The sequence below is a fragment of the Zonotrichia albicollis genome, chromosome 9 (genome assembly GCF_047830755.1).
Source record: "Zonotrichia albicollis isolate bZonAlb1 chromosome 9, bZonAlb1.hap1, whole genome shotgun sequence".
NCBI classification, from domain to species: domain Eukaryota; kingdom Metazoa; phylum Chordata; class Aves; order Passeriformes; family Passerellidae; genus Zonotrichia; species Zonotrichia albicollis.
Genome location: NC_133827.1, coordinates 38,585,984 through 38,599,094, shown reverse-complemented (window position 1 = coordinate 38,599,094; position 13,111 = coordinate 38,585,984). Strand labels below are relative to the sequence as shown.

General features: G+C 49.6%; 1 protein-coding gene across 7 annotated transcripts in view; it reads right to left on the bottom strand.

The window, feature by feature from the left end:
- Nucleotides 1-13,111, bottom strand: part of MECOM (MDS1 and EVI1 complex locus) — a 321,931-nt gene that overhangs the window by 43,895 nt on the left and 264,925 nt on the right. For 6 of the 7 annotated variants that reach the window (XM_074547472.1, XM_074547473.1, XM_005484750.4 and 3 more), the window contains exon 3: nucleotides 85-219. In XM_074547472.1, the coding sequence (XP_074403573.1) occupies nucleotides 85-219 (135 nt within the window). Of the gene's footprint in view, nucleotides 1-84; nucleotides 220-1,799; nucleotides 2,104-13,111 lie in introns of those variants that run through there. The other variant, XM_074547474.1, reaches the window with a different exon arrangement.

Genomic DNA, 13,111 nt, shown 5'->3' with positions numbered 1-13,111 from the left:
TGTTGTGAAATGCTGTTATTTTTTTTTCCATTGACACGTGAAAGTTCCTTTAAAAAGTAAGTCCAGAAAGTGAACACCACGTACCTGATCACTTATTTGACATGCAACAAGGTTGTGCTGATTGTAGCATCCAGCAAACTTGATATATTTGAGCCAGTTTCCTACATCTGGTTGACTGGCATCTATGCAGAACTTCACATTGCAAAACTCATCCAAGATCTAAAAAGAAGAATATGAAAGAGTAAATCTTTCTGTCGCTAGCTGAGTATTCTAATCAAAAGATAAATCACAGGTTTCCAGATAAACAAGCAGATAATAATAATAATAATAATAATAATAATAATAATAATAATAATAATAATAAACAATAGTAGCAGCAATAGTAATGGTGTGTTTATTCAGAAATATGTTTCCCTGCTGAGATTTTTTTAGGAACTGTCAGAATACATACATAATAATAAAAAGACAACAAATGTTCTGAAAAACGTCTTGACAATTATTTACAAGTAATCGAAATGTTGCCTAATTATTGCAAGGAAACAGTATGTTAATTTAAGAGGCACCTGATTTTCTATGCATTCATCAATGACTGTGTCTGAAATTATTATTTTAATTAAATAAGAATCTGGCAAAACTATAACAAAAATTATTAAAATAGATGGTGTTGGCTTCATTTAACGTTTCTGTTTTGTTTTAGGATTTACTTTGATTGCAGCACTCATTTAGAATTTTTATATTTGTTGCTCTGAACCAAACTTTATCTGGTAGGCAGAGTTATTTATCTTGTTTTACCATTACACTTCCCAAACAGTCCTGTGCAACACTTAAATCCCTCCCCTTAATCGAAGCAAATAACAGAACTCCTTATGTCAAAATAAAGAGAATAAATGAAAAACAACATAAACACTCATGCAAACCATGGCAGTATTCAATACACACCAATAAATGGTTCCAATTATGCAGACAATAAACAAATATAATGAGACTGCTCGTGGACAAGCTAAAGACGATGCTCTATTCTAATATTATGACAAATTACTAATCATTACAGCGGACTGAATATCATTATTTGCACGCTTCACCATCGGCCTATTCCAAACTTCCCACAGCTTCCCGGGAAGCTCACTGCTAAACTGTAACAACTTCTCCTTGCCCCCGGCAGCAGCCGCCCCATTTTCACAGCAAAATTAAGGAAACAACCCGAAACGCCCCAAACGAAAGCGAAGGGCTCGGGAAGCTGCGCCCCGCCGGGGAGCGCCCGGAGCCGCCGCTGCCGCTCCCCGGAGCTCTCGGATGTCCCAGCCCGGATCCTCCGCGGTGCCGGGCCGAGCCCCGCGCTGTCCCCGCGGGACCTGCCCCGCTCGCCCCCGCTCACCCCCGGGGCCGCGATCGGGCCGGGCCGCGGATGGGGGCGCGGAGGGTGCGCGCAGCCCGCGGGGCACCGAGCATCGCCTCGCCAAGCCGGGCTCTGCCCTCTCCTCCTGAAGAGACGGTGGAAAACCTCGCCCCCAGCCCGGAGGCCCCGCAGAGCCACGCAGAGCCCCGCAGAGCCGCGCCGGGCGAGCTCGGTCCCCAAGGGCGCGCACGCTGCCCCGCCGCCCGCACCGCCGGCTGCTCTCGGGAACGGGACGTGTAATTTTCCCGTTCGGAGAAAGCCCCAAGGAGGGAAGAGGGGCTCACCCCGCACTGCCCGGTGTCTGGGCTCCGGCCCGGGCCGGCGGCGCGGCGGCACCGACGGGGCAAAGCGGCCGCGTCCCGCGGGGCCGTGGCAGCGCCGCCGCCGCGCTCGCCGCTCTTACCTTGTGTCGCCGGGAGCCCGCGGGGGCAGGGAGGGGGCAGAGGAACAAATATCCTTCAGGCGGCTGGAAGCAACATCTCGGCGTTAAAGGCGGGCGGAGGCCGCGGCCGTCGGGGTCCGGGGAGCGGCGGGCGCGGTGCGGGGCGCTGCACCATGTGCGGGGGGCGGCGGGGCCCGGGCGGGGGCTGCCGGCCCCGGAGGGCTCAGCGGCGGCGGGGCTCGGCGGGTTCCTGCCGCCTCGCCATCCCCGTCCCCTTTCGGCCCCTCCTGGTCTTATCGGCTGGCTTTGGGGCGGCGTGTGCGAAAAAAGTTATCGGGGAAGGGGGAGGAAGGATAAAAAAAAAGGAAAAAAAAAAAACACCTAAAACCCACACAAGCCTCTTCAGGAAGAGGAAGGGGGGAAAGGAAAAAAAAAAAAAAGGGGAAAAAGAAAAACAACAACAACAAACCCCACAGCGCACCGCTCAACAAAACAAACTTCTTTCACTTCTCCGCCGGGGATGGGAGAAAAGTGAGTGCGCGTGGGAGGGCGGACGGACGGGCGGCTCTCCCCCTCCCCACGCCCGCAGCCTGCCCGCGGCGCTGCTTCCCCGCCGCACCCCCGGGCAGCGCCCGGCCCGGCCCGGCGCGGCCCTCTCCGCCCCCCCTCCCCGCCCACCCCGTCGGGCCGTGCCCTCCCGCCGCTCCCCTTTCGGGCACTGTCTCTTTAAAGCGGGGCAGCCCCGGCCGCTCCGGCCGCCTTTCCCCCCCCCACCAATCCTCCCCGGCCCCCCCGTCCGGGGCGGCGGCGGCGGCGCTCCCGGCGCGCTTAAAGCGACAGCGGCCCCGCGGCCGGGGGTCACCGCCAGGTCGCGGAGCAGCGGCCCCGCGGCGGGGGCTCACCGGCAGCCCGCGGGGGCGGCCCCCGCCGCGCCCCCCCGGCCGCATCCCCCGCCCGGGGCCGCCGGTGCGCGGTGCCTCGGGCCTCGCCGCTATTTATTGGCCGCCGCTGCTCGCCCCGGAGCCCGCAGCCCGGAGCCCAACGGGGGCTGCAGCGAGCGGGAGCCGCGCTCGCCCCGACGGCTGCTCCCGGTGCTGGCGCGCCCGGCACGTTACCCGAATTGTCCCCGTCATCGCGTCACTCTGGTTATTAATAACGATATTTAATGAAATGCAACTTTTTTTTTTTTTTCTCCCCCCGGCCAGTTTCTGCGACGACCCCGTTTGGTGCCGCGGAAGCATCGCCCCGCTTGCCGCCGCTTCCTAAACGATTTAAAAAAAAATTTTTTTTCTCCTTTTATTTCTTTGGTAACGAATCCCATGAATGGAGCGGCGGGAGGCCGGGCTCTACCTGCCGGCCGGGCCCGCTCCCTCCCGCCCGGCTCGGGGCTCTCCCGGCTTCAATGGACCCGAAATCCAACCGAGCCGCAAAGCCGCAAACGTCCGCCAAGTTTGGAACAGCCCGCGTTCACTACGGAGAGATCCTCGCATATGTGCTTTGGGAAGAGGGCAGGGGAAAAAGAAAAAATAAGAGGGCTGAGCAGTATCTTTTATTGCACCATACAGAAGTGCCACCCACTTTTTTTTTTTTTTTTCGTGCAGATATATTTTTCAGACTAAAAGTGAATTTTTCTTCCCTGGGGGGCCAAGTGGGGCCGGGGAAGGAGAGCGAGGGGGAGGGCGAGAAGCCGAGTGACAGGAGATGCTGATGGATTCGTCTCAGCGGCCCGTTATCTGTGACATTGACCTGTTAGCTCAGATAATGGCTATTGTCCGAGGGGAGAGAGACGGGGGAAAAAAAAAACAACCAAAACCCGCACGCAGTGGTGGTAGGTAGGACAGGAAAAAAAGAAAAAAAAATCCTTTGTCACTAACCTCAAAAAACCCGGTGGGAGATTCCCAGAGCGCCCGGGCCTGGGAACCGGAGCCCGCCCGGTGTGCGGGGCCGTGGGTTCCTGCCCTCCCTCCGCTCCCCATTGTTGGGGTGGTTTTTTTCCTTCTTATTTTTCCTCCCTCTCTCTCTCTCTTTTTTCCTTTTTTTTTTTTTTTTTTTTTTTTTTAATTTAGCCATAAATTGGCCCGGCTCGCGCTATGAGCTGTTCTATTTTCTCCCTGTCAGGATGAGGGATTTGCTTTATGATGCATTGTGTATTAAATACAAGTAATCTGGGAAACTGATTGCTCGAGCCCATCGGCCTGATCAGAGCCCCCGATGGGGAGCCGGAGCCCCCCCTTTCCCTCCCCCTGGGCCGCGGCACAAAGGGAGGAAGCGCCGGTGGATAAACAAAAGCGGCTCCCGGTACCGGCGGGGCCCGGCCCGGCCCGGCCCGCTCCGCGGCTCGCCCGCAGCGCCGCCCGCCGCCGCTGGGTGGCGCTCGCCGCCGGGACACCGCCAGCGGGGCACCGCTCCCCTTTTTTAGGGGGGAAACCCCTTTTTTAAATAGTTTTCCTTCATGCAGCCCTCCCAGCGGTTCGGCTTTAATACGGAGGATGATGAAGAAGAGGGGGGGAAGGCTCATGCCCCTCAGCCGGGGTTGGGAGGCACGGAGGGTCAAGGCTGACCCTGCCTTCAGTCGGGACCTCCAGCATCCCCATTCCTGGATATGGATACACACACCAACACACATCAACACACCGCGATGTATTTCTTCTTTCAAGCGAAAACCTTTTAAACGTCTCTTGCCGCCTTTCCCCTCTCCCCTCAGACGGTTCGGTGGGCGCTTCAAGAGGCCCAGATATTTCCACAGGGTCCCGTTGGCAATTGTTTATTTAAAACAAGTCGCTCTATTAGTGGAGCAGTCAGGAGTTAGTACTCCAGTCTGCTAGTAATTCCCACCAGGCTGTAAACTGATGCCTCTTTTAAGCCTTTAACTTCATGGTCGTCCCAGAAGTAAAAGTTCTTCTAATGGAGACCCTATGGGCATCGTGCATTCCAGCACATCATTAAAGCAAAGCAAAGCAGCTCGGCCACAGCCAGATGAAATAACGGCACTGTCCACGTTTAATGGGCTTCCTGGGGCCAAACGCTGCCGAGGACAATGGGGGAAAATCAGACAAGTCGCTGGTGATTTTTTAAATACCGTAAATGTTCATAATATGTTAAATATTATCCTTTCGTTTGTAGACAAGCTGCTTCACAGCCACCTTTTCGAGAGGCGTTTAATGTTATATATCTCAAAGTGACTAAACACAACACTGAGCATCCTGGCTAACACTGTGATGAGTGTTTGAAACACTGGGTGAGTGTTTCAACGTGGAGAGGGAGAGGAAAAGCAAAGTGAAACAAACACAAAAAACAACGTTTTCCAAACATATCCAAATGCTCCAGGACAGACCTGGGAAACAGCAACAAGAACGAAAGGCAACACAGTTTCTGCATGTCAATTCCTCCCACCCCGTGTTGTGGATATCAACTTGAAAGGAAAAATAAAAACAGGTGAAAATACAAGTGTTGCTGCTGATTTCAGGGGGAAGAGTTAGATAATTTCCAGCACTTGATGAAGGAGTGGGGTGGGCATGGCAGTGCCCCCCACATCAGTGCCATGTCCCTGCTGCCCCTCCTGCCCTCACACTCTGCCTGGCTCATCCCTCCCAGCCAAAAGGCAGTTTTCAAGTGAGGGAGAGGAGGAGAAAATTAAAGGTAAAAAAAAAAAAATGTAAATAAGAAATTTCCCTTGGTCTGGAAATGGGCCCAACTGAAAGCATGTTAATCTCCACCTCAGTAATTTGGTTCTCCTGGAGAAGACAGAAGCCCTGCTGCTGTGCCCTGCACTTCATAAATCACGTCTTTATGTGGACAAGGTCAGGGCACCTAACAGCTCAGACATGGGCCCTTGCAGTGGCTCGGAGGGCTCCGGCATGTTTATTCTCTCGCACAGATCTCTGAGGAGCAGTCCAGCACGCTTCTAATTACTTTTGATTATTTTCATTTGCTCGGGTCAGGCTGGCTTTGCCAGCACTGCTGGAGGGTGGGTTTCCTCCCCCCGGCCCGGCTGTGGGATGCAGGGGGATCAGTGCTGTGCTCTGCACCCCTTCCCTTCCCCAGAGCACTGCAGGGCTCCAGGGGCTCACCCCACCACTGGAAGGGTCCCATTTTGACAGCAAAGCCTGGAACCTCCAGCTGAGTCAGGGACCTCCACAGATTGGGACATTTACCAGTGTGAAATGAGGGGCGTGCAGAAAAACACACATTTCCCCCCTGCCTCCCCTCCCAAAAGTACCTACTGCCTTCGGGGGAAAAAAATAAACGACCCTGTATCCTTGCAAAAAAGTTACAGCGGTGCATGTGCAGGCAATAAAAAAGTTGAAGGAGCTCTGCTCTGGCTGTGGGGACAGAGCTGAGCTCGGGGAGCACACAGAGCCCCAGCCCTGCACAGGCACAGCATGGCATGGGCTGCTCTCCCCAAAAGCTGAGCACTCACAGCACAATCCATGGGGATGCTCGGTGCCCACACAGGGGGATGCATGGCAGTGCTGGGGTCCACGTGTGGGTGAAGCCTTCCACAAGCTCTGCTGCACCCCCTCTTATGGTCTGGGACAGCACACAGCTGCCCAAATGCTGAGCAGAAAGGCTCTACTTCTTCTCTCCCATTAAAATGTGGGCTCTAAAGTAGCATGTTCCTTCATATCCTAATCTGAGCTTGACAGCACAGCCCTGTGTTCTTATCCTGGTGTGAATGAACCCTTCTGTCCTGTACCCCAGTGTGCCAGGGTCTCCAAAGGTGAGGATGGGCATTGGTGCTATTGCAGTGGTGGTACCCACACTCCTAGACCAGCTGGCTAATGTGTGTTTCATCAGGGACCACCTGGTGGGAAGGAGTTTTCTGGCAGACACCAAGCCATGCCACTGGGTTTTGAGCCTGAAACTTTTTGGATATTGGGTGTTACTGCAAACTAGGAGAAGGGAAATCACAGCAGATTTACCTACTTCATCAATCAGGAAGATGTAAAAATGTGTCAGTGGCTGGTATCTGGCTGTCTGGGTGATCTTACTCCTGTCATGGGGAGGAAATCCTGCAGACACCCTTCCTTGTGGCAGGACAAGATGTTTGCCTTAATGCAAACAAACCACAGCCCTCACAGCACACCCCAAATCTGATGCTGAGCTATTCAGTGCTGCTGGTCCCCATCTCTGCTGTGAACACACTCCTTGCAATGCCTTCCTCCTCCAAACCTTTCCCTAGCCCTCCCTGCCAAGGCCCGTGCTGTAGCACTGGATGCTGTTGCTGTTTTCCTTTGCAGTGCTCATTACTTCCATTACAGAAGAGTCTGGAAGCCCTCAAATCCAGCCAGGGCCATTCTCACCAAGTTGAGGTGGCCCTGCTGGATGAGTCTGGCACAAGTTTGGCTGTGGTAAAAGTCTGGGGAGAAACCCACATCAGCCAGCTTGTCTTAGCACCTACGAGAGCCAGGGCAAGGCAAGGCTGCCTGATGTGGCTGTTGGCCTCCTGTCCACTCAGAAGCTGTTTTCCTGTGCTTCACCTTTCTCATGTTTTGAAAGTATGCCAAAATCCTGGAGAATCTGGGAAGTTCCGCTGGCAATGCCCTTGTTCTGCATTGCCCTGTGTGCTGGGCAGCCTGGAAGGCTCTTTTCTTTCTTAACCCACCAGGGAGTGAAAGACCTTGAGCATAGCCCTCCAAATCCTACCAACATGACCAAAAAAGGACCTGTTTGGGTTTTTTTATCACTCTCTCATTCATCCTTGTTGAAATACAACGGAATAAATCCCTCAGGTTTGTACCCACTCCTGCTTCCCATGATTTGCTCATCTGGAGATGGAGCAGGGGGACCCATGAAGCCAACAGAGGGTCCATGGGGTGGCCAGAGCCACCCAATGGATCTGCTGCTTCTCTGCCTGAAAACACAACTTCTAGCAGAAGCTGCCCTAAAAATGGAACATCCCTAAGAAATACTCCCTGAGAAGGCATAATATCCAGGAGGGAGGAAGAACAATATAAGAATTTTGCAGACTTACTTTGTACGTGCATAAGAATTCAACAAGGTTCAATTAACCCTCAAATTTTTCCAATTTTTTAATTTTCAAGCCTTCTGAATTGACAGATAATTGGAGGGCCTCCTTTAGAAGACCACTTCCAATCCCAGAGCCCTCATGGCGCGTGAAGAGCCATGCAGGGAGGTTGTGTGGGAGCAAGTCCTGGGAAACCATTTGGGTTTTCATGATCTGAAAGCAAAATTTGCAAGCCAAAAGGATGAAGAAAATATGGAAGCAAGGAAAACGCCAGGCCAAAGGAGATGAAGGGGTTAAACTACAGAACTTTACACAATAAGAATTAATGTGATGCATAACAGGTAATTCTATTTTAATAATCAATTTTAGGAGTGACTGGCTATTTTCAAAGCATTCCTGTTGTAGCCAAAGTTTTAACTAGGCGTGCGAGAGTGGGCATAAACACCTGTGGACTTTATAAGAGTAAGAAGCAATTTATCACCCAATAAAAAGTCAAACACTCATGTTAAAATTTTCAGGTTCGCATTTGCTGTTTTAAGTGTCACATGTGTGGATGGTTCTGGGGGAGGTTCAGAAGGAGTGGATGCACATCCTACACACAGAAACACACGTGCACACAGCCTGCTCTACAGCAGGGAAGAAAACCTGCCTGAAAGCTCCAATGTAACACTTTCATCCCTCGCACGTTTTGTGTTAAACCCGTTGTGATCATCGACCGGAGTTGTCTAAAACCTGGACTAAATGGGCATTAAGTCGGTTGCCATATGGAATTACTGCCATTCGATTTTCAGATAAACCACAAAACTTGATGAACTAACATTGTTCCAGCTGAATTAACTCATCATCCCCAGGAAGAGAAGGCTGTGGAGGGAAGCGAGGGCTCTAATAGCGATGATTAATCCCGCTCCTATTGCAAGGCACTCACTGCAAGTGCAGAGATGCCCTGCCAAAGGCAGGCTGAGGATCCACCATGCTTCCCAAACATCTGCCTTGCCAAGCCCTGATGGCAGGGTTAAACATTATTTACATGTGCCTAGGAGAGGGAGAATTTTTTTGTTACAAGCTTGTGATGAAACTATAAATACACTAAAATCCCCGTCAACGGTTCAAGTCATGCTTGGTAGACAAATCCAGGGGCTGAAATTCAGGAATGTTAATTTATTCAGCTGGCGGAGGAGCATGCAAAGCTGATCCTTATCCCGTACTGGGGCAATCTCCCTGGGATTGAGCCATGGAGTGTTTGGGCAGTGTTTGCCCTGTGTTAAGGGCTCAGGCTCCCCAGCCCTGGTGGGCAGAGCCCTTGGTGTCCCCCAGCCTGGCTGTGCTCAGGCTCCTGAGCTGTAAATGCTTAACTGGCCCTGTGTGAGCTCTGCAGCCCACCTGGGCGTGCAGGAGAAGTGCTGCTCCACATAAATTAGTCACACATGGGCAAAGGTGCCTGATGCATTTGGAAAAATCTTACCCCGAGAGCTACCTGGTTTGCTCTAAAAAGATTTCTGCTCATCGGGAAAATTCAGGGCAGGGAGTGGGGAGAATATATTTGGTGCAGGTGTCCAAATAAACCTGTCCTATAACCCATGGATCACAATGGGTTATTAATGAAATAGCTGTGAACATCAGCGTATCCTTGTGGCAGATTTCTTTCATAAATGAGTTGAACATTTTCCAATTTCAGGAAAGTGCTGCCACCTATAAACTTGGAGATTAAGGGCTTTTTCCCCTAAGACTCAGATCCCTCGGGGCACTTGTGTTCTGGCATGCATCCCTTATTTGCTGAAGAAATTTCAAACTTGGTAATTTAGCACCATACTGATAAAACAAAGTGGGGAAGGAAAAAAAAATGCAGCAGTTGGGCATGCATGTGAAGGAGGAGAGAGGTGAGTGGTACAGCTTCAGGCATTTTTCTGAGGTTTTTTGGGTTTTTTTTTTATCCACAAGCCATACTGCAGATTTTTTGTGAGATTCATAGAGAAAACATTCCCAAAATACAACATATAAGGTGCATATCAATCCGCAAGCTGAGGTTTGCAGATGCAAAATGACCTGCAGAATTTGAAGCAGGACGGAAGCTGTTTATAACCATTATTTTCCATATAATTTATTTAAGCCTAAAATGTTGGGCTGAATTTGCCACTAGCAGAATTATGAATATTAGTATTATTAGCATTACAGCAGCACCTAGAAGTCCAGTGGAAACTGGGACCCTTTGTGGGTAGAAAAATAATAAACATGAGACTGTCCTGAAATCTTATGGTTGGCATGGATGGGATAAAAAGTGTGCCAGATGGGAAGATTACCATTTTATTTTTACAGATGGAATACAGAGTTCTGCTCATGGAGAAAATCAGTGGCAGATTCTCATGCAATATTTTCACATAATTTTCATTCATTGAGGAGTTGTTTTTTATTCCTTTTCTTTGAGTGCAATGAACAGAAACTACTCTCTGCCTGCTGGTACTTACAGCTTCTCATGGATAAATAATGGGAGTCTGCTTGGTCACTGCCAGTTAAAACAGGTCTGCATGCTTCAATATGGCTCATCTGTAGCAGAAATTCTACTTTATCTCTCCCTTTTTAGCTAGGAAAACATTTTAGCCTTGGAAATGAGCAGTTGATACTTTGGAACAGATCTTTAAACGTAAGCACATTGCGCTGATTGGTGCCATAAATGAAAGCCCCTCCTATGGAAGCAGTTTTGGGGGTGATACGTCAAACTCTGCCTTTGGCTTTTGTGGCAGAAATGTGAAACGGAGTTCATGATGTCAGGTCTTGTTGCTAGGAGTCCCCCAGCAATCATGCAAGTGCTGAGCATGAGATGGATCATGATCCCCATCAGGAAGAGGGGGAGAAACTGCCCCAGCCACTGCGCTGTGTGCTCCCAAACCTCACTGAGGGGCTGCAGAAAGCAGCAGGGACTGGGCCTGTGCTCAGACACAGCTTTTTGGGTCCATGGAAGCTAAATGGGGCAATGTGTTAAGAACAGATGTCTTTCCACCAGGAAGGATTTCAGAGACTCCATGGTCTGTCCTGCTGAGAATCCAGTACAGTAAATACAGCACTAAAGATAATTTCTTTCCTTATGCTTCCCTGTGCTGGAATGCTCACATGGGACAATCCAGGGGATCCACTGGGCTAAGGAGCTGTTGCAGGACGTTTTGGCTGAGGAAGGTGCTCATCTTTGTGGGCTTTTCAAGGAGTCATAGTGAGATCTGGGCTGTCACACATTCCCCAGCAGCTCCAAGTCCTGAACACAGCACTGACCTGAGAGCATTGGGGCTGAACTGGTGGCCAGAAGTGTGGATCAAGCCCAGACAGAGTTCCATTTCCACACAAGATTCCTGTCAATTCTGGGGTCAGACAGGGCACTCAGACCATCCTGGGCTGTCCCAGGGCTGTGGATGGAGGAGCTGCTCCAGCTCTGGACAAAAGTCAGTCCTGGATCCTCGCGCTGCCTCCAGCTCCAGAACCAGAGGGCTGCAGCACAGTATTTCAGTGCTATATTTGTGAGCCCTCCAGAAATAAATGGGAGCTAGAATCTGTCCTGCCAGGCACTGTGAGCAGAACAGAAGCTCAAGCCAGTTGTGTGTTGCACGAAGGACATCTATCAGCTTGGGTGATAAAGCAAGAATATCTGTCACGATATGAATGACCACAATTTTCCCTGGAGCTTGTGGTGCATTTAACAGGGCTATAAAAGATGAAAGTGGGAGTTATGAGGGCTCATTAGCACTTCAGAATTACTTAATTATTTCATTCTCTAAATTAATCCATGAATTTTGTCTCAAATGGAAAACAGTGGGCTTAGATCAAGGTTGCTGTGGACCGGGAAATACTTCAATGAAAAGAAGAAACTGAATTGGTTTGAATGATTTATAAAATGTGAGGGTTTCATTCCAAAATATCATTTATATGCCCAGAAATCTACGCAGCAAATCTAATCCAGCAAAGGAAAATGAACATTCTCAATCCATGAATAAAGATGAGAAGTAATTCTGCAGCAGATTCAACCTGTGCCTGCCTATGTATGACAAGTAACTGATCTGAAGCCTTTTTACACATCTGTTAGGTGTGTATTTACCCTGAGTTTAGGAGACAAAATTTGGGAAAAAAGAATATGACAGTAAGCTTCAAGAAAGCAATAATAATGACAGCTACTCCCCACACTGAGTTAAACACATCCTTCCTTCCTTCACTGATGGGAAAGGAGGAAGAAGGTCAATGTCAGAAGCAAAGACTGACAAAAACCCCAAAACTCCAGTCAATCCTTTTGCTTTTTAAAGAGTGCACCTCCACCAGTTTTAGGGGTACAAAAAGAATAACAGAGAAATGGAGTTTATATGAACAGGGTATAGCAAAGACCACAAAGAGTGTGGTGACCATGGATGATGTTGCTCCAGGTGATTCATTGCACCTCCAGTCAGTAGCCAAGTGTCCAGCAGACACATCTGAAGTGCAGTGACCCTGGCTTGCATGAGTGAGGCCAGTGGTAAAAGCAAATGGAAGTTAAAATGAAAGATGTATATTTTTAGAAGAATTTGTAGTGTTTGGACTCCAGCTTTAGATGGCTCAAGAGTATTTTGTAAGCCAAAAATCTGTTCTTCGCTTCTGGTTTGTTGATTAAATATACTTGTTACCAAGAACTTCAAGCAGGAAAAAATTTAAAAGAGACTTCAGCTATGATATTGTCAGCTTCAGTTGCAGCACTGAACAACTAAAACATAATAGCTCTTCAGATTCTCAAGTTATTCCCACTGACTGCCCTATAATCAGCATGTTAAATCTGGGCACCTCTTCAGGCACAGTTATTTGTGTGATATATACAGATCGATGCCTATTGATTTTATAATTTTGATTCATCTCTATGCAGTGATTCGGTTTCACATCATCTTATTTATCAAGCTTTTCTCCGTGCCTTTGCTTCCAAGCTTCCTGACATTTCCAGGCCACTCGAGGAGGGTCCCACCACAACCACCACTTTTGCCCCTGCACACACTGTCAGTGGGCACTCACTTGGTCACATTGCAAGGAATTTTGTATGCAAAGAGCTGGGTACCAAGGGTTGTTAATGCATGAGGGTAAGGTTCATAAATCTCCTTGGCTAATGCCACAGCCCCACTGCCCCTGCTGGATGTGGAGCCACTTCCCCTGGAGGCTTTGCCACCCCAAAGGACTGAGTGCAGCCACGTGTTTCTTACCCTGTGGCCATGAAAGCTAAAACTTAAGGCATCATTCATGCCTTCACACTTCCCTTTGTGCTGGCTTATGAAGACACGAGGGGGATAAAACTTTGCACCGAATATTAAAATTTGTTCTTTTAACCCCTGGGGGTGTTTTGGACCTGTGCTGGTACCTGAAGCCCTTCCCC